Below are 21,781 nucleotides of genomic sequence, written 5' to 3'. Positions count from 1 at the left end.
GCTAGCACAGTTTTTACACATGTGTTAAATGGTTGGGGAATCCATAAGCATTACGATATATACAGAACTTTACCTGGAAAAAGACCTGAAATTTGCTTGTGGAAGTGGGCATCAGAAAGGTTGCAGCTCCTGGGACTTCTCTGGCTGTCCAGTGGTTAACACTCGGCGCTTCCATTGCAGGGGGCGTGGGTTCCATCCCTGGTTGGGGAACTAAGATCCCGCAGGCTGTGCGGTGTGGCCAAAAAATAGGAAAAAAAAAAAAAAAAAAAAGGTTGCGGCTTGTGAGTTATTTTGAATTGATGGGAGGAGGTTATCTGAAAGCAGAAGGCCAAGTTTTAACACCAGGTGAACATAGGTGTGGCTCTCAAGGGGTGATACCCTGAGGTAGCTGGTAGATGTTTGAGGTGTGTGTGTGTGTGTGTGTTATGTATTCCTACGTGGCTTGGTTCTGCTGGGTTCAGTTTTCTGTGTTCACTTAAGCGTTCTGGAGGACAAAATCATGCATAAGCAGCTGTGAAATTGGAGCTCTGCTTAGATCATTCCCTAATATACCAATCCTGTTGAAACAAATTCATGGTTTTAGAATAAGTGGTATAGCAGAACGGCCTATATAAGAGAGTTAAAGAATCAGAGGACAATATTATGTTAATATCCGTGGTAATACATTTGAAAATTTTTTAAAATGTGATTTTTTTTCAAATGATAGTTTTATCTCTTGCCTTTCCATCTTTGCATCTCATCTATTTTTAAAAATTATTTATTTATTTATTTGGCTGTGCTGGGTCTTAATTGTGGCACACGGGATCTTTAGTTACAGCATGTGAACTCTTAGTTGTGGCATGTGGGATCTAGTTCCCTGACCAGGGATCGAACCCGGGCCCCCTGCATTGGGAGCATGGAGTCTTAGCCACTGGACCACCAGGCAAGTCCTGAAAATGTATGATTTTATAACAAAAATAAATTAATAAATTTGACTCAAGGAGAGGTAGAAAGCTTCCATAGACCAATAACTGTAATTAGAAATTAGAAAAATTGTTTAAAAGTTGCTATTTTTAAAAGGACCAGGCATTCATGATTTTATAGCTGAATTCTCTCTAATTCTTCAATCAGAATTGTTCATTATATTCCAGAAGATTTTTTTTTTTTACGGTAAGATGCTTAATTCATTTTCCAAAGGTAGCATTTATTTATTTAACTTAACTCACAAAGAGTACTTACTGTGTGCCAGGCACTGTTTTAAATGCTTCATAAAGATTAACTAATCCTCACTGCAGTCTTATGAAGCTATTACAGAGAAGAAAACCGAATCACGGAAATCTTGAGTAACTTGTCCAAGGTCATGTAACTAGTACACGTTTTAGCTGGGATTTGAATTTATTTATTTTTTATTTTTATTTTTGTCTGTGTTGGGTCTTTTTTGCGGTGCACGGGCTTTCTCTGGTTGAGGCAAGTGGGGGCTACTCTTCGTTGCGGTGCGCGGGCTTCTCATTGCAGTGGCTTCTCTTGTTGTGGAGCACAGGCTCTAGGCGTGCAGGCTTCAGTAGTTGTGGCACATGGGTTCATTAGTTGTGGCACGCGGGCTCAGTAGTTGTGGCATGCGGGCTCAGTAGTTATGGCTCACGGGCTCTAGAGCACAGGCTCAGTAGCTGTGGCGCATGGGCTTAGTTGCTCTGTGGCATGTGGGATCTTCCTGGACCAGGGCTCAAACCCGTGTCCCTTACATTGGCAGGCAGATTCTTAACCACTGCGCCACCAGGGAAGCCCTTAGCTGGGATTTAAACCAGACAGTTTGGCTCCAGTGCCCGAGCTCTGAACTCTTACCTACTACTGTGCTTTGCTATCTTTAAACCAAAACTCAAAGAAGATATCCTCAGGGGCTTTCTGAGTTGTATGAAGTACAGCTCTGGCAAGGCCTAAACTCTGACTTCCCCTAGTGGCTGCTAACAAGGATAGGCAGAAGGAGGGGGGAAATAAGTTCTGTGGAGTTGTGATCAAATTTCAAAACAAGGGAGGAGAGAGCTGGCAGATAAATTCCCTCTTCATCGCCCTCTCCAATGGATTCTTCCAAATTCTGGTGTTTGTTCTGTACAGAGACCTATTATATGCTGGAGAACTAGCTGGGTTCTTCATGAAACACGGCCGAGCTTAGTGATACACCATTCATCTTTTTCTGCTTCACTTTGCTTCCCCCTCACTCAGACCACTGATATCACACCTCCAAACAAAGAAATAGCACTTAAGTTTCACCTCAAACTCTACTTTTTAGGAAACCAGGCTGCAGCAGAATTTGAAGACAAAATTCATAAAACAAGAAATGAATATGGCAAATAAAGATATAGAAAGTGCTCTGACTCATAAGCAGTTAGGGTAATACATACTAAACCATAGTGAGTTATAACTGTTTTGTACATTAATTTGGCAAAAAATTGAAAAGATGAGTAATATCTAATGCTGATGAGATATGGGGAAATATGCTGTTGTATGAGGGCCAGATGGTGGGGAAATGAAATACTGCATACATCTAGAAAGTGATCTGGCAGAGTTTATTAAAATATTAAGTGTACACAATCTTTGAGACCAGCAATCTTTTCAACATATTCATTAGTTCATATGTTTATGCATTCAAAGACATTTCTTGCCGTATTTTTGCAATAGTAAAAAAATAGGAGACAAGCAGAATAAAGTCCATTTAATGGGGGATACTTGAATAAAATATGGCATATCCATATTTTGGAGTGTGTTTTGTCCTGGAAAGATAGTTCTGATATATTATAAATGAAAAGAGCAAGTTGTAGAATAATATCTATAGTGTGATCCTATTTTGTACAGCAAAACAAACCAAAGAAACTATATATGTTTATATATGTTTGCATAAGGGTTTTCTTAAGAAAAAAAAAAAAAGATGTGGAAGGATACCACAGACCTTTAACAAACACTGATTCCTTCAAAGGATTGAGACAGAGGGTGGAGATAATTACTAACCTCTTCCTTATATATACTGTATTGTTTGATCTATTACTGTGAGCATTAAAAACAGGTGTGGGCTTCCCTGGTGGCGCAGTGGTTAAGAATCTGCCTGCCAATGCAGGGGACACGGGTTCGAGCCCTGGTCTGGGAAGATCCCACGTGCCGCGGAGCAACTAAGTCCGTGAGCCACAACTACTGAGCCTGCGCGTCTGGAGCCTGTGCTCCGCAACGGGAGAGGCCGCGACAGTGAGAGGCCCGCGCACCGCGATGAAGAGTGGCCCCTGCTCGCCGCAACTAGAGAAAGCCCTCGCACAGAAACGAAGACCCAACACAGCCATAAATAAATAAATAAATAAATAAATAAAAAACAAAAAAAAAACAGGTGTGATGAGAACCCAGAAGCTTTCCCTAAAATCAGGTTCCAGGCAAGGCTAATGATTCCTTTTCAACATTGATTCCTTCTCATGATTCCTTTTCAACATTGTACTAGAAGTTCTAGCTAATGCATAAGACAAAAAAAAATGGAAATAAAAGGTATACTGATTGGGAAGGAAGAAATAAGACTATCTTGTTTGCAGAGAACATGATGATTTATGTAGAAAATCTAAAAGAATTGATTAAAAAAACTCGTGGAACTTATAAGCAGTTATATTGAGGTTTCAGGATTCAAGGTTAATATACAAAAATCAGTCATTTCCTGTATATCGGCAATGAACTAGTAGAAATTGAAATTAAAAACACAACACCATTTACATTGGCACCCCAAAAGGTGAATTAGTTTAGTGTAAATCTAACAAAATATGTACAAAATCTATATGAGGAAAACTGTGAAACTCTGGTGAACGAAATCAAAGAACTAAACAAATAGATATTCCATGTTCATAGATAGGAACACTCAATACTGCCAGGATTTCAATTCTTCCCAATTTGATCTATAGATTCATTGCAATCCCACCATACAACCCACCAATCCTTGGTATTTACCCAAAGGAGTTGAAAAATTACGTTCACACAAAAACACTCACACAGATGTTTATAGCAGCTTTATCTACAATTGTCAAAACTTGGAAGCAACCAAGATGTCCTTTAGTAGATGAATGGATTAGTAAACTGTGGTACATCCTGTCAATGGAATATTATTCAGTGCTAAAAAGAAATGAGCAATCAAGCCATGCAAAGACATGGAGGAAACTTAAATGCATATTAGTAAATAAACAAAGCCCATCTGAAAAGGCTGCCTAATGTATGATTCCAACTCTATGGCAATCTGGAAAAGGCAAAACTTTGGAGATGGTGAATAGATCAGGAGTGCCAGGGCTTAAGCGGGAGAGAAAGATGAATAGGCAGAGCACAGAGGATTTTTAGGGCAGTGAAAATACTCTGTATGATACTCTAATTGTGGATATATGTCATTTTACATTTGTCAAAATCCACAGAATTTATAACACCAAGAGTGAAGCCTAGTGTAAACTGTGGGTTTTGGGTGATAATGATGTGTCAGTGTAGGTCATCAATTATAACAAATGTACCACTCTGGCGTGGGATGTTGATAAAGAGGGAGACTGTGCATGTGTGAGGACAGAGGCTTTATGAAAAATCTCTGTACTTTCCTCTCAATCTTGCTGTGAATCTAAAAATGCTCTTAAAACATAAAAATTAGGATGATAGATATGTAGACAGCTGAATATAAAGAAGGGAGGGTAGAGAGATGGATAAAATAATTTAAAATGTGTATATCTTTGATTGGTCAATCCCAACAAGATAATCTAAACTTCAGCCAAACTTTTACATTATATTGTTTGTAAGTTTAGTAGATAAAATCTTTTATAAAGTCAATTTGGTAGTATCTATCAAATTTAAATGGTCATATCCTCTGGTCCAGCAATTCTACTTCTAGAACTTTATTTTATTGAAGTATTGCTAGAGATATAAAGAGATATGGTATATTTTATGTGATTATTTTTATATGCAACTCATTTTTAATTAAGATAATTGACATATAACATTATATTAGTTTCAAGTATACAACATAATGATTCAATATTTGTATATATGGCAAAATGATCACCACAAGCCTGTTTAACATTCATCACCACACACAGTTACAATTTTTTTTTCTTGTGATGAGAACTTTTAAGATCTACTCTCTTAGCAACTTTCAAATATACAATGCAGTATTTTTAATTATAGTCACCATATTGTACATGATATCTCAGGACTTATTTTGTAACTGGAAGTTTGTACCTTTTGATCACCTTCACCCCTTTTGATCATCCCACCCTGCCCTGCCCCTGGCAACCACCAGTCCGTCCTCTGTATCCATGAGTTCAGTTTTCTTTGGGGTGTTTTGTTTTGTTTTGTTAACGATTCCACATGTAAGCAAGATCATATGGTATTTATCTTTCTCTGTCTGCCGTATTTCACTTAGCATAATGCCCTCAAGGTCCATCCATATTGCCACAGATGGCAAGAAGTTTTTTTTATGGCTGAATAATATTCCATTGTAGTTATATATCACATTTTCTCTATCCATTTATCCATCCATGGACACTTAGGTTGCTTCCATGTCTTGGCTATTTGTAAATAATGCTGCAATGAACATGGGAGTACATATATGTTTTCAGGTCAGTATTTTTGTTTTCTTTGGTTAAATACCCTGAGGAATAGGTGGATCATATGGTAGTTCTATTTTTAACTTTTTGAGGACCCTCCATACTGTTTTCCATCATGGCTGCACCCGTTTACACTCCTACCAACAGTACAGAAGGGTTCCCTTTTCTCCACACGCTTACCAACACTTGTTGTCTTTTATCTTTTTGATAATGGCCATTCTAACAGGTGTGAGGTGATATCTCATTATGGTTTTGAATTACATTTCCCACATGATTAGTGATGTTGAGCACTTTTTCATCTACCTGTTGGCCATCTGTATGTCTTCTTTGGAAAAATTTCTGTTCAGATCCTCTGCCCAGTTTTAAATCATATTATTTGTGTTTTTTGTATTGAGTTGTTTGAGTTCTTTATATATTTTGGATATAACCTATTATCAGATATATGATTTGCAAATATTTTCTCTCATTCAGTAGGTCACTTTTTTGTTTTGTTGATGGTTTCCTTTGCTGTGCAGATTTTTAGTTTGATGTAGTTCCACTTGTTTAATTTTGTTCGTGTTGCCTTTGCTTTTGGTGTCATATCCAAAAAATCATCACCAAGACCAATGTCAAGGAACTTACCACCTATGTTTTCTTCTAGACGTCTTATGGTCAGGTCTCATGTTCAAGTCTTCAATCCATTTTAAGTTAATTTTTGTATATGGTATAAGATAGTGGTCCAGTTTCATTGTTTTGCATGTGCCTGTCCAGTTTTCCCAACAGTTTATTGAAGAGACTCTCCTTTCCCCATTGTATATTCTTGGTTTCTTTGTCATAAATTGATTGACCATGTGGTATTTTTTTTCTAACATATTTATTGGAGTATAATTGCTTTACATTGTTGTGTTAGTTTCTGCTTTATAACAAAGTGAATCAGCTATATGCATACATATATCCCCATATCCCCTCTCTCTTGCATCTCCCTCCCACCCTCCTTATCCCACCCCTCTAGGTGGTCACAGAGCACCAAGCTGATCTCCCTGTGCTATGTAGCTGCTTCCCACTAGCTATCTGTTTTACATTTGGTAGTGTATATATGTCACTGCTACTCTCTCACTTCGTCCCAGCTTACCCTTCCCCCTCCCCATGTCCTCAAGTCCATTCTCTACGTCTGTGTCTTTATTCTTGTCCCCTAGGTTCATCAGAACCTTATTTTTTTTTTAGATTCCATATATATGTGTTAGCATACAGTATTTGTTTTTCTCTTTCTGACTTACTTTACTCTGTATGACAGACTCTAGGTCCATCCACCTCACCACAAATAATTCAATTTCGTTTATTTTTATGGCTGAATAATATTCCATTGTATATATGTACCACATCTTCTTTATCCATTCATCTGTCAGTGGACACTTAGGTTGCTTCCATGTCCTGGCTATTGTAAATAGTGCTGCAATGAGCATTGTGGTACATGACTCTTTTTGAATTATGGTTTTCTCAGGGTATATGCCCAGTAGCGGGATTGCTGGGTCATATGGTAGTTCTATTTTTAGTTTTTTAAGGAACCTCCATACTGTTCTCCATAGTGGCTGTATCAGTTTACATTCCCACCAACAGTGCAAGAGGGTTCCCTTTTCTCCACACCCTCTCCAGCATTTATTGTTTGTAGATTTTTTGATGATGGCCATTCTTACCGGTGTGAGGTGATACCTCATTGTAGTTTTGATTTGCATTTCTCTAATGATTAGTGATGTTGAGCATCTTTTCATGTGTTTGTTGGCAATCTGTGTATCTTCTTTGGAGAAGTGTCTATTTAGGTCTTCTGCCCATTTTTGGATTGGGTTGTTTGTTTGATATTGAGCTGCATGAGCTGCTTATATATTTTGGAGATTAATCCTTTGTCAGTTGCTTCATTTGCAAATATTTTCTCCCATTCTGAGGGTTGTCTTTTCATCTTTTTTATGGTTTCCTTTGCTGTGCAAAAGCTTTTAAGTTTCATTAGGTCCCATTTGTTTATTTTTGTTTTTATTTCCATTTCTCTAGGAGGTGGGTCAAAAAGGAGCTTGCTGTGATTTATGTAATAGAGTGTTCTGCCTATGTTTTCCTCTAAGAGTTTTATAGTGTCTGGCCTTATATTTAGGTCTTTAATCCATTTTGAGTTTATTTTGTGTATGGTGTTAGGGAGTGTTCTAATTTCATTCTTTTACATGTAGCTGTCCAGTTTTCCCAGCACCACTTATTGAAGAGACTGTCTTTTCTCCATTGTATACTCTTGCCTCCTTTATCAAAGATAAGGTGACCATATGTGCGTGGGTTTATCTCTGAGCTTTCAATTCTGTTCTGTTGATCTATATTTCTGTTTTTGTGCCAGTACCATACTGTCTTGCTTACTGTAACTTTGTAGTATAGTCTGAAGTCAGGGAGCCTGATTCCTCCAGCTCCATTTTTCTTTCTCAAGATTGCTATGGCTATTTGGGGTCTTTTGTGTTTCCATACAAATTGTGCAATTTTTTGTTCTAGTTGTGTGAAAAATGCCATTGGCAGTTTGATAGGGATTGCATTGAATCTGTAGATTGCTTTGGGTCTTATAGTCATTTTCACAACGTTGATTCTTCCAATCCAAGAACATAGTATATCTCTCCATCTGTTTGTATCATCTTTAATTTCTTTCATCAGTGTCTTATAGTTTTCTGCATACAGGTTTTTGTCTCCTTAGGTGGGTTTATTCCTAGGTATTTTATTCTTTTTGTTGCAATGGTAAATGGGAGTGTTTCCTTACTTTCTCTTTCAGACTTTTCATCATTAGTGTATAGGAATGCAAGAGATTTCTGTGCATTAATTTTGTATCCTGCTACTCTACCAAATTCATTGATTAGCTCTAGTAGTTTTCTGGTAGCATCTTTAGGATTCTGTATGTATAGTATCATGTCATCTGCAAACAGTGACAGCTTTACTTCTTCTTTTCCGATTTGGATTCCTTTTATTTCTTTTTCTTTTCTGATTGCTGTGGCTAAAACTTCCAAAACTATGTTGAATAATAGCAGTGAGAGTGGGCATCTTTGTCTTGTTCCTGATCTTAGAGGAAATGGTTTCAGTTTTTCACCATTGAGAATGATGTTGGCTGTGGGTTCATGTGATATTTTTTTAATAAGGAAAACTGGAAGCAGTGTAAACATTTGTCAATAGAAGGACATTACAAAACATCCTATGCAATCATTAAAAAGATTGAAGTTGATAAGTATGTACTCATATGGAATGATGTGCATGATTTGTTACCAGAAAAAAGTATTGTTAAATGATATTAATATTTTGTTTTATTATTCCAATTATACTTTCCATAATAATTATCTCTGAGAAATGGTATCATAAGAGACTTTTTAGTATTTATCAGTCTTACAATTCCTAGAATAGCGTATTGTTTCTTTGATCAAAAAAGTAATAATGAAAAAAAATTCTGGCAATTTCCCAGGCTTTCTCCATGATTATGTATCTATTTTCATAGGAAAGACAAATGAACACAAAATTAAGTTTACCTATGCAGTGAACTGGTAATTGTATTGTGTGTGTATATGTTAACCCTAAGCACAGATCTACAAGTTGTTTTATTTTATACCCTGCCTGTTTCCAAAAGGAATTAATGTACCTTTTCCCCAAGCTAAAGAACCAGTTCAGTATATTCAAAATAGCATATGCACTAGATGAACTCAGTAAACACTTGCTCAAGTAACAATCGTCTCTAAGAAATTTGTTTTGTGTGTTTGTTCGGAAATTTGGGGCACTCTAAAGTATAGGGCCCAGGGTTGAGCTACTCTTGCCGGGGATTAAGGGTGGTAGTGAACCGTTGCTCAGACACGTGCGTGGCTTCTTACCCACACTATAAGCTCCTTATGGGTAAACAACTTGACTTCTTTAAAAATTAGCCTTCTCTCTTCAATTGTGAGTCTAGCTCTTCAGAAACGAGAAGTGAATATAGTGCCGCTCCTTGAAGGAATAATGATACGAATTTTAAAAGTGACAAGTTGAATAATGTTATTACTGAAAAAATCATGGTGAAGAAAATCCATTTGTAGATAAGCTTCTTAAGGAGGGCTGGGATGGAAAAGCAGACACCCAGAGGAGCTTTGTTACCGCGTTCATTCTCTCGCATCACCTTGTGCTTTATTTAACTTTGTGGCATCTATCACAAAAACAGTATAATTATTTACTTCTGAAAAATCACACAAACTATATGAACTCAGTAAATACCCAGATTGCAGGTCACGAGTCTGTGTGTCTGTCCTCCCACCACCTTTCTTGAAGTCATCAAGGAGAATTTCTGGAAGCCTCCAAATGTTTTGAAAAGACTCATTGTTCTGTTTTTAAGTTCAGATAAAGGCATCAATTTATTACACTTCGCAGCTTTCCTTATATTTGACAGCCTACTGTTTAAGACTATATGGGCATTTTGCATTTGAAAGAAGCTAAGGGACTCAAAACCTGGCTGGGGCTTATAAACACTTGGTTGGCTTCTACATATAGATCATTGTATGTGCTTAGGTGAAGCATGCAAACATACACACAAAATCACCTCCTACGTGTCCTCACAAAGGGTACACACAATGTGTTATATAGAAACTGATATTTTTGAGTACATTTGACATCCAAACTAACCTCGTCAGATTGGGAGATACCTTTTACATGTCCATTTTTTCACTATTTGTTGACTACCTACTGTACCAAAGCACTGTGCCAGGTGCCGTAGGGATGTAGGGATGAGTAAGATGCAGCCTTGAGAAGCTTGTTGTACCAGGAAATAAGCTACTGTTATTAGAAACAGAATCTTTAAAATAGCTCATTTATTTCCCTAGTAGAGGATTGCCATCTGTTTGCTCACTGGCCAGAGCCTTGCAAAATTTCCGTTGTAGCACCACAGAGAGAAAAGTAATTTGAATTGCATTTACCTTCAAAATTGACCAGGATCAAGACTTTGAACTTGATCCAGTTTTCTTCTCATGTATACTTGAAAAAAAAAAAATCAACTTCAGAATTATAAGGTAAAAACTATGATAATTGCATTGGATTGTACTTATGATTGTTAGTTTTAAAGAGGTACATAAAATGCTGAGTTGATTGGCAAACTATTAATGTTAGATATAATTCTGTGATGATGTTTGCTTCATACAATCCGGTTTTACCAAAACATATTTATTCACTTAAAGAATTTCTTTTTGCTTAATATTTTTCTTCTCTTTTGCAGGAGTTTCTTTTATCAGAAGATTATAACAAGATGACTCCTGTGAAAAACTATCAAGGTAGGAACAAGAGCAGTGTTTTCATCGTCTTAGACTGTGAAATGCTTCTCAATGGCTTCCACTGCCACAAGAGAGGACTTAACTTTACAGTAGTCAGCGGGAACAAAACAGCACCTCTTTGTGGTGACTATTATCCCCGTTTTTGAATTAAGAAGCAGAGGCCCAAAGAGGTTGGGCGTGTGGTCTTGTAACTGGTAAAGTGTGAAGCCAGACGAGGTCAGTGTGACTCCAGAACGCACAGCCTTTGTCCTTTGTCTGCCCGCTCCACCCCACTGCCTGGAAACCCTGTGGCAGACTTGGAGAGTGGGGTCCAGGGTTGGCTTTCCATGGAGCTCATTTCATTTTTGGTTAAATATTTTAAAAGGCTGAAAGTGTTCATATTGTCTAAGGGAAGGAATTCAGGTTTTATTGTGTCTTCAACATTGACAGTGTACTGTAAGCCCTTTATATAGTATAGACCAGGAGCAATTTTCACTGAGGATTTTTTTCATCCAGGCCAATGTCAGGGGTCAGAACATTAGAGGTAGACATCGTTTCACTTAGACGTCATTTCATCCAAATCTCGTGACCTCATTCATGATCATCCAGCCTCTCCTCTGATACCCTTCAAAGACATAGCAGCCCCTCCTGAGTTGGGAAAATTCTAAGCATTGAGTTCTTTATTTCTAGATTTTGAGCCAAAATTCATTTCCCTATGGATTTATTCTTTAATTTCTTTTCACATATCACTTAGCCAGTATTTTTTTTTTTTAATTTATTTTTATTTATTTATTTTTGGCTGTGTTGGGTCTTCATTGCTGCGCATGGGCTTTCTCTAGTTGCGGCGAGCGGGGGCCACTCCTCATTGTGGTGCACGGGCCTCTCACTGCGGTGGCTTCTCTCGTTGCGGAGCACAGGCTCTAGGCACGCAGGCTTCAGTAGTTGTGGCACACGGGCTCAGTAGTTGTGGCTCACGGGCTCTAGAGCACAGGCTCAGTGATTGTGGTGCACAAGCTTAGTTGCTCTGCAGCATGTGGGATCTTCCCAGACCAGGGCCTGAACCCGTGTCCCCCACATCGGCAGGCAGACTCTCCACCACTGCGCCACCAGGGAAGCCCACTTAGCCAGTATTTATTGAGTACCTACTGTGTTCCAATAACTGAGAATTATAATAGTGAACAAGACATGCATAGTATCTATGCATCCCCCATGAAAATAGATGCAAAAAGACTACACAAAATTTCAGCAGATCAAATTCAGCAATATATAAAAAGGTAAGTACATCACAACCAAGTGAGGTTTATTCCCAAAAGAAATGAAAGCAGGGACAGATATTTTTATACCCTTATGCATAGCAGCATTATTCACAATAGCCAAAAAGTGGAAACAACCAAAATGTTCATGTATGAATGAATGGATAAACAAAATGTAGTATATCAATACAGCGAATTCTTATTTGGCCATAAAAAGGGAATGAAGTACTGATACCTGCTACAATGTGGATGAATCTTGAAAACATGCTAAGTGAAAGAAACTAGACACAAAACACCATACATTGTATGATTACAGTTATATGAAATGTCAAGAATAGGAGACTCCATAGAGACAGAAAATAAATTAGTGGTTACCCAGGGATGGGGAAGGGGGAATTAGGGGTATGGGTTTCTTTTTGAGTTGATGGAACTGTTCTGGAAATAGTACATTTTCTATGATGATTGCACAACATTGTGAATACACTAAAGATCAGTGAATTATACACTATTGAGAGAGAAACATCTATAAAAAACTATAGCTAACATCATACAGTTGACCCTTGAATAATGCGGGGGTAAAGGGTACCAACCCTCCCCACAGTGGATAATCCATGTATAATTTATAGTCGGGCCTCTGTATCCGCAGTTCCCCCGTATCGCGGTTCCTCCACATCCGCGGATTCAACCAACCTCGGATCGTGTAGTACTGTAGTATTTACTGTTGAAAAACATCTGCGTATAAGTGGACCCACGCGGTTCAAATGTGCATTGTTCAAGAGTCAACTGTACTTAATTGTGAGAAACTGGATGCTTCCTCCCTAAGATCAAGATCATGGCTCCTATTTAAGAAGTACAGCCAGGCTTCAAGCCCAGGTTCCTGAAGCTTAACAATACATATGTATCTTCAAAGGGTTTATTTTCGAATAAGAGAATTCTGTCACCTTAGAAAGAGTATGTGCTTTGAGTTTTAGGGTTTGTTTTTTGTTTGTTTTTGTTTGTCTTTTCAGTAGTCATAGGCAGCCTGACAGAGAAAGAGAACCAACTTTGGCAGAGAGACTAGGGTTTTAATTCTAGCCTCATCGCTCATTGATTATGTAGCTTTGAGCAAGTCACGTAACATTTTTGAGCCTCCGTCTCCTCCTCTGGCAGCTCAGAGGGCTGTAAACCCCCTTATCTTCTGGGCTACTGTCATCCCCTTGGACTTACAAAGTAACAGAAAGAAGATCAAAGGCCCCTTCATGAGAAAAGGGAGCGAAGCGCTGGGGACCACGTTCTGCCTGCAATAGACGTGGGTACAGTTGAAAGTGAACCATTAGAGAGTTCACTTTTATTCCACCATTGGTGGAACTTAAATTGGGCATTTGATGACACAGACATGACAAGATCTTCAGAAGTTTCTCCAGGAAGTCCCATCTTTTAGTTTAAGACAACGTTTTGATCTTGATGGTGGCCGATTCTCTGAAAGGCAGATACTGTGTAGAGTTGTTAACAGTATTATTGTTTCTATACCCCTTCTAAATCCCTTTAGATTCTCCAAGCTTCAAATATCAGATTTTAAAACATCAGGCATTTGGTGAAATGTCTGTCCTGGAGGTATTCACTATGGTTCTGAATGTATTGTTTGGTAACCAGTCTAGAAGCGCCATCTTGGCAAGGCTGGGTTGTGTCTGTAAAAGGAGGAAACCACCCAGCTTTGCAGAGTCATTACAACGCCTAAGTAAGACAGTATCTTTAAGTACCTGGCCCTTGTTAGACACTCAGAAATTGGCAGTGATGCTGTTATTGCTGACAGAGCTGCATTGATCCATCCATGTCCAATCCTATTTTCATGATCCAAATGGGAAGCTGATGTCTTCTCTGTCACCTCGTCACACACAGGATGAGTCTCCTCTCGCCCACCAGGCTGCCAGCTCCTGGGCACAGAGCCCAGTGGGTCCAAGTTCCGGGATATCAATCTTTGTTTATTCCAGTCAGCTCTGTTCAGTGGCCGTGGACCCCCTATACCTCTCCCCCTGGAACTGTGTAAGAGGAAGAAAGCGAATATTTTACTGATTTTATTTGGTAATTGAGAAGCCATGAGACCTTGGCCAAACTACTCAACTCAATCGTGCCTCGGTTTGCCCACATGTAAAATAGGGAGATGGAGTAGATGACATGAATAGTTCTTCTAACTCTGAAATTGTGTGACGCAGTACTTCCGTGATGGTGTTGTCCTTGTATATAAGCAACCCTGGGAAATTTGCTCTCATTATCTCATTATGTATGCTTTGATGTAAGGGATATTTCATTCTTTTTTATATGGCACTTGGGAATAATTCTGCCCTCCTCTCCAAGCTCCAAGCATTTGATTTCTCACAGAAAATTCATGTAGAACTTTGTTGTGGGTTTAAAAGCCAGCCTTCATCAAAAGGAGAACAGTAATGCTCTTTGCTTTTTTTAAAGCTTAAATAAACAGACACCAGTGAGTTTATTAGCAGAACATTGTTCCTAATGTGTTTCATAGTCACACTGATCTGCCTTTCTCTAGTCCAGCAGTTCTAACATGTCTGAGAGAGGTGGTCCAGGCCCTTTGGGTGTTAGGAAAATTTTCTTTCTTTTTTTTTTTTTTTAAATTAATTAATTAATTAATTAATTAATTTTGGGGCCACGCCACGTGGCATGTGGGATCTTAATTCCCCAACCAGGGATCGAAGCCACACCCCCTGCATTGGAAGCATGGAATCTTAACCACTGGACCGCCAGGGAAGTCCTGGGAAAATTTTCTTACGGAAACGCAGATGTGGTCTTCTCCAGGGGCATGCCTGTCCCCCTGATGAGAACCACTGCTCTAGCCCTTGTTTGTAATGTTTATCTACTGTTCAGCTTACTCTGGGGTGGGGAGGAGAGAATGATGCATCTCTGTGGACCATGCTTTACCAGCCTCTTTTAGGATGCTTTATGGGTTGTTTTCTTGTCTCTTGGCTTTTAGCGCATCAGAGCAGAGTGACGATGATCCTGTTTGTCCTGGAGCTGGAGTGGGTCCTGAGCACGGGACAGGACAAGCAGTTTGCCTGGCACTGCTCTGAGAGTGGGCAACGCCTGGGAGGTTATCGCACCAGTGCTGTGGCCTCAGGCCTGCAGTATCCTTTGCTGGACAAAATCCCTTGGTGGGAACTTAGCTGTTGACTTCTTTCTTTCATGAACATTTTGGGTATGTGCAACTTAAAAGTTTCTTGTTTTATTTGCTAGCTGCCCTACTGATTAAGATGCTTATAAACTTTCCTAACACATAAATCATCAAGGGTCCTCATGTAGGTGGAGTAAAGTAATTTCACCTGAAATAAGTTACTGCCGAGCAGGTTGTGGGTCTGCTGTGATACAAAGTCTGACATCTAGACAGTACACAGCCCAGATTTGTGAGCCTCAGCTGTCAGAAAGAATTATGGAACATGGAGATAAAACCGTCACTGAAATACAGTCTTTTGTTTTTGAACAGAAATAGTTTACACATAGGTATTAAGGTTGGGAACATTCCCATTTTGGTGCCTGGCAGAAGAACCACAGGATTCCTATTCATTTTAAGAATATTTATTGAGAGGCCGCCATGCCGGGACCAGAGTAGGCTGACTGGGATCTACGCAGTAATGCTACGCACGGTCTTTGTTCCAGGTACCAGACTTTTCCAGGATGTGTAGAACGATATTAACTCTTATCTCTCAAGTCTCCAGGGCCCATGTGCTCAGTGTGAACAGCTGCCAATGCTGGGTAATCCTCACATCCAGCCCCCTGGGCTCCAGTGAACACAGGCCTGACAAGTGAGAAGCCTGTATTGGTGATGCCACCACTGTAAGGAGTAAAGGGCCCTGAGTTTCTTCTTTAAAAAGCATAGAATCTCTCCACCTTCTGACAGATGAGGAAATAGTTATAAACAGATCACTTGTCTGCAAAAACAGGATGAAACAGTAAGACTTGCTTTCAGATTTTCATCTAGTATTTATATGCCTGTTTAGTGATTTGCAACCATCTGACAAAGTATTGCACCTTGCTGTTGCCTTGAAGATATGTGGCAGTAGTTGTGTGTGTGTGTGTGTGTGTGTGTGTGTGTGTGTGTGTGTGTGTGTGTGTGTGTTAGGCTAATGTCACTCTTATTTTCCAACTGGAAGGGCAAGATGAAGAAACTGAGAATGGCCATATGGAAGGCTGTAAAAGTGGCATGTTACCAAGAAGACCAGAAGCAAGGGTGACAAGGAATGGAAATCAAGATCAACTTATCTTTGAGAGGGTGGTTAAAGAAAGAAACTCCAAAGTTTACTTTCTAAAAGCCAGTTCAGACAAGCATAATTCTTGAATCGAAATACATGAACTCTCCTGCCAATAGATGAATGATTTCTTGTAGTGTTAGAATTGGATCTCCCTTAGAGATCATCCATCCAATTTCTCATTTACAGGTGAGCCAGCTGAAGCCCAGAGAGGGTCACATGCCTATCTGCAGCCACCCAGCTGGTATGTAGGAAAATCACCACCAGAACCCAGGTCTTCTGCCTTGGACTGCTGGTTTTTCCCATTATACTGCATTATCCCTCTGAGAACAGAACTAATGGCATCAATATAATTTGTTCTTAACATGCTGGCTTCTATATCACTAGCCAAGCCTAGTGATGTATCTTCGGTATCACCTAACCAAACCAAGGAGTATAGAAAAAAATACAGATCTTGCCCTTAAGAAGTTTACTTTTTAAACGATCTGAAAATGAAAACAAAAATCAAAAACCCCCACAAATACACAGAATTAAACTTGTTCTGACTCTTATAGTCTTTGACTCCTCTCTTCCGGCATCTCCAAAAGTCATCTTCATTTTTCGACTCTTCTTGCCATGTGGTTTACCAAGCAGAAAAAAATCATGTGATTGGCTATCAGAAACTTTTGTGTGTAGTGAAAGCCTCAGGCTTCCTTCCCCAGTGCAAATTACCATCCAGCCCAACCTTGCTATTAAGGTGGAAGGCAGCTGCAGTACTGCAGACAGAGAGGCCCTTCCAGAAGACGCCCTCACCTCTACCAGCTCTGCCTCCTTAGCTCCAATTCTGGAGCCACAGTGCCGGCCCTTGCACCTGGGAGCATCTGTCTGCCTGGTATTTTCCCAGTGCCACATGCTGATGCATAACAGCACTGCTTTTGCAGCTGAGACCCACGCAACTTTCCCAAGGCTGCAGGGTTTTTTCTGGGAGCTGCCTGATGCATAGATTGTTAACAGGCAACCCATACAGCGTTGGGGTTCACATTAAAATCCAGTTTTTAAACATGCTTTTTTCATGGGAACCCTCCTCCATCACCTCACCCCTCCTCTTCTTTCTGCCACCTTCTGTACTTACCAGTTTTCGGTTTTTTGGTTTTTTTGGTTTTTCAGTTTTTTAGTGATAAGGAAAGGAAGATCTGTTAAAATGACATAAAATGTTCAGAGTAATATTATGACTCCTATTTTTCTTCATAGTGGGCACCGGTGGTGTACATAAGAGTTTTCTACAGACGGATTAATTCTCTCCCATCTACACCTCAAATAGTCAAGCCAACAAGTGATAGAATAAGTCAGATTGACATCACCCTTTTTCCTCTTCTTTCAGGCCTCTTAGCAGAGAAGTAAATAAGCAATGAAAGTAACCAAAATTCAAGTAGAGAAATAAAGGATGACAGAGACTGACTAGGTCACAAGTTGAATTATCAATTTCGGAATCACCTCAAAATCTTTGTTGCTTTGGCTAAAGATCTGATGCTTCAAATATTAAGTGAACTATCATGTTAACAACAACAACAGTAATAAGGAAGTGAAGGTGAGGAAAAAGAAGAGAATATCTTACATTTGCAGTCCCTGAGAGTTTACATAGTGCTTCTACATAATGTTACTTTGTTCACTACTAAAACATAAAGACCGGGCTTCCCTGGTGGCGCAGTGGTTGAGAATCTGCCTGCTAATGCAGGGGACACGGGTTCGAGCCCTGGTCTGGGAAGATCCCACATGCCGCGGAGCAACTGGGCCCGTGAGCCACAACTACTGAGCCTGCGCGTCTGGAGCCTGTACCCCGCAACGGGAGGGGCCGCGATAGTGAGAGGCCCGCGCACTGCGATGAAGAGTGGCCCCCGCTTGCTGCAACTAGAGAAAGCCCTCGCACGAAACGAAGACCCAACACAGCTAAAAATAAATAAATAAATAAAGTAGCTATTAATAAAAAAATAAATAAATAAAGACCTAATTCTCAATTTTCACGTGTAGAAAAGCCTCAGACAAAGAATATACAAATCAATTTTCACTGCAAAGTAAAGGAGCTGTTACAGTGGAGGATTACCAGACTGAATGTCAATATTATGACGTAGTATGAGTGTGTTTCGTGTTTGGTAATTGCAATCATTGTTGCTTGTGTTGTGGTCATCCATGTACAATGCTTGGTGTCAGTCTATTTGTCTCTTGTAAAAGTAAAATACAGTGTGTGTGTGTGGAAAAAAAAAAAGAAAAGCCTCAGAGAGGCTCAAAAAGATTAAGAAACCTTCTCGAGGTCACATGACTGTTACCTGGCAGAACCAGGATTAGAACTTGGGTATTAAAATCTCTGAGCTAGCCCTCTGCACAACTAGATACAGCCGAACGGAGGTATTTCCCAAAGGTCCCATGGCAGGTTGATGTAGGAAATAGAACTGTTTTCCTTCCCCACTTCAATTGCTGGTCTTTATTTTTGTGGATACTTTACCTAGCCTCACCTTTCAGTCTGTCATTTGACCAAGTTTTGGTCACATTTTTCAAGCTTCCACAAAACTAATTCAGGTACTCTTCATTTTAAGAATTTATTCCTGTTGGAGATATTTCCAAGATGTCACCCTATATAGTCAAATGCCTTTCCACCAAGCATTCTCTTCTATCTATTCCTATTCGTGGAAAGAGTACTGAAAAGCTATTAAGATTATCCTGATTTTCATATTTCCTCATATCATACTAAATGCCAATCACTCTGGCTTTGAGCATTATTATAAACTCTTAGGGTTTTGTTTTTTAATATTATATTCAGTATATTTCAGTAAATTGCCCCCCCCCCCTTTTTTTGGACGCTCATATTGTCCCATCTTTGGCCAGTAAGAGCCACATCGTATTGGCTCCTGTGTCTTTTTGATACAGCCCCACTAGCCTTTGATAGCGTCTTTGCTTTTTGACACGACATGTCTTAAGCTCATCTGGTACCTTCCTGTCCCAGTGCCGGAATCAGCCATTTCTCTTAGTGAGGAATAGTATTCAGAGACAGCTAGCAAATATATGTATGTGTATTTTAAAAAAGAAAATAAATGATTAGTTCACATAATATTTCTAATTCAAATTTAACATTATAGAGTTTTTACTTCATTTTTGTACTTGATTCTTTTGGGCTAAAAACCTTTGTTCCTAAACATCAGCATAATTCCTTATTTGCTTTATCTCATGGTATATTTAAGTTGTTTTAAATAGTAATAGCAATATTATAATAGCAAGACTACTGAATAAGATTTTAGATTTTTTTTGCAGCTTTCTTTGTTCTGAGAATATATTCTACCAAGAATGTATAGTCAAAATGCTGTGTTTTAAAGTCACTTGAAATAATTCTTTTAACTCTGTGGTTATATCAGCAAGTTGACAGTAGGTTTATTCACTTTACTTTGTTGTCGATTTAGGGGATTTAAAAAATTTTATGAGTATTTTTCACATGTAACATAATTACAAGATTCCATAATGGAAACAATGTAATGAGAGAGAAGTCTCACTACCGCCCCTGTCCCCTCAGCTTGTTTCTCACTTTTCCATTGGCAGCAATTTTTGATCAATCTTGATTTATCAGAGTGCTTCCTTTTGTAAGTATAAGCACACACACACTTATATTTATGTTTCCCTCTTTTTTACATGAAGGTAGTGTAGCATATAAACTTTCATAAACCTTGGCTTTCCCCCTCCACACTTAATAATATATCCTGGAGGAACTTCCCTGGTGGTCCAGTGGTTAGGACTTGGCGCTTCCAGTGCAGGGGGTGCAGGTTCGATCCCTGGTCGGGGAACTAAGATCGCACACACCGTGGGGTGCAGCCAAAATTTTTTAAAAATAATAATAAATATAAAGTTAACAGAAGGCTATTAAGGCTGTAACATGTAAGTCTCTATTTAAAAAATATATATATATAAAATAATATATCCTGGAAATTACTCCATGTCAAATTTCCCAGCTGTGTAGTATTCTTTTGCATGGATGTATCGTAGTTAATAAGTCCTCTTTTGATGGACTTTTGGGTTGTTTTCAAACTTTAGCTCTTACTGTAATACGGAGTGAATAGCTTCAGGCATGTGTCAATTCGTATTTTGGCCATTGTGCCTCTGGGGTAGATGTCTACAAGTAGGATTGCTAGGCATTACCAACCAGGGAAGCTCACTAGAGACTCAGGGCCTTGGGTAGTTACTGGAGACTGACTGGTCACACAGGCACCCTCTTCCGGCATGTACCAAAATTCCAGACTCCCATAAGGAGGACTTCCCTGGTGATCCAGTGCTTAAGATTCCGTGCTTCCACCGCAGGGGGCACGGTTTCGATCCCTGGTCAGGGAACTAAGATCCCACATGCCGCGTGGCGTGACCAAAAGAAAAAAAAAAGAAAACCAGACTCCCAAAAGGAAAGCAGGTGTTTGGCATAAACCATATTGTTTGTACAGTTAAGGCACAGTCAGCCACTTTTGTCTGTTAATGGTGGGAACCCTCCTGAAATCCAAGTTCCCAGACGCCATGCCAATCTTGTAATAGCAGCCTTTCAAAGGATAGCCTGCTAGGTTAATTTTTTTTTTTTTTTTTGCCAAGCACCATTGTCATTTCTTGAACTATCCATTCATGTATCTTGCCTGTTTTTTATTAGGTTTGTAATCTTCTTCTTGATTGCTCTTTTTATATTAGGTATTCGGGCCTTTTGTGACATCAGTTGCAAATATTTTTTCCAATTTGTCTTGTGCTTTGCTTATGGCATTTGTTTGTTGTTTGTGTATTTGAGTCGTAGCTTTTTCCACTCCAAGGTTATAAAGGAACTCTCCCATCTAGAACTTACATTTTTCATTTTTTACATTGGAGTTCATCCTGGTATAAAGTGAAGTACAAATCCTGTTTTAGTTTTCCAAATGACTGGTTCAGTTTGTGCCAACTTCTCTTTTTGCCCTTCTTTTCCTTATTCATTTGAAAAGCCACCTTTATCAGATATGTACTAAATTTCTGCATGCTTTTGGGCCTATTTCTAGACTTTCTTTTCTGTTCCATTGGTCTGTTTGTCTATTTAAGCACCACACTTTCAATTAAAGAGACTTTATAACATGTTTTAATATCTGGTAGGGCTAACCTCCCCCATCACAATACCGTATTACTCTCATTTTCAGAGTATTCCTGGCTGTTCTTGCTTATTTATTTTTCTATGTGAACTTTAGAATGAACATACCTAACTGTAGGAAAAAAAAACACATGTTGATACTTTTATAGGGATTATATTAAATTCATAAATTCATGTTGTGAAAATTGACATGTTTATCATGTTGAGTCTTACCATCCAGTAAGTAATATCTTTCATTTTGTTATGTCCACTTTTTGTGTCTTTCAGCATTATATTCAAGTTCTCCTCCCGTGAGATTTGCACATTTCTTTGACATTTATGCTTTTTCTGGTGTGTGTGTGTGGAGAGAGGGGGG

At 39.1% G+C, this 21,781-nt stretch overlaps 1 protein-coding gene and 1 long non-coding RNA gene across 6 annotated transcripts in view; both read left to right on the top strand.

Moving 5' to 3' along the window:
- WDFY2 (WD repeat and FYVE domain containing 2) overlaps positions 1-21,781 on the top strand; it is a 173,115-nt gene that overhangs the window by 110,489 nt on the left and 40,845 nt on the right. For all 5 annotated transcript variants that reach the window (XR_014236943.1, XR_014236944.1, XM_082365592.1 and 2 more), the window contains 2 exons: positions 10,795-10,849; positions 15,050-15,200. Coding sequence is in view for 3 of the 5 variants with exons in the window: in XM_082365592.1 (XP_082221718.1) it covers positions 10,795-10,849; positions 15,050-15,200 (206 nt within the window). In the remaining 2 variants the exon portion in view is untranslated. The remainder of the gene's footprint in view (positions 1-10,794; positions 10,850-15,049; positions 15,201-21,781) is intronic.
- LOC309615735 lies at positions 15,230-18,566 on the top strand. Its single transcript, XR_014237032.1, has 2 exons — positions 15,230-15,271; positions 16,509-18,566. It is a non-coding gene; the product is annotated as an uncharacterized lncRNA (long non-coding RNA).

This window comes from Balaenoptera borealis (assembly GCF_965194805.1).
Source record: "Balaenoptera borealis genome assembly, chromosome: 18".
NCBI classification, from domain to species: Eukaryota; Metazoa; Chordata; class Mammalia; order Artiodactyla; family Balaenopteridae; genus Balaenoptera; species Balaenoptera borealis.
Note: the sequence above shows the minus strand (reverse complement) of the source record. Positions and strands in the feature narration are given on the sequence as shown.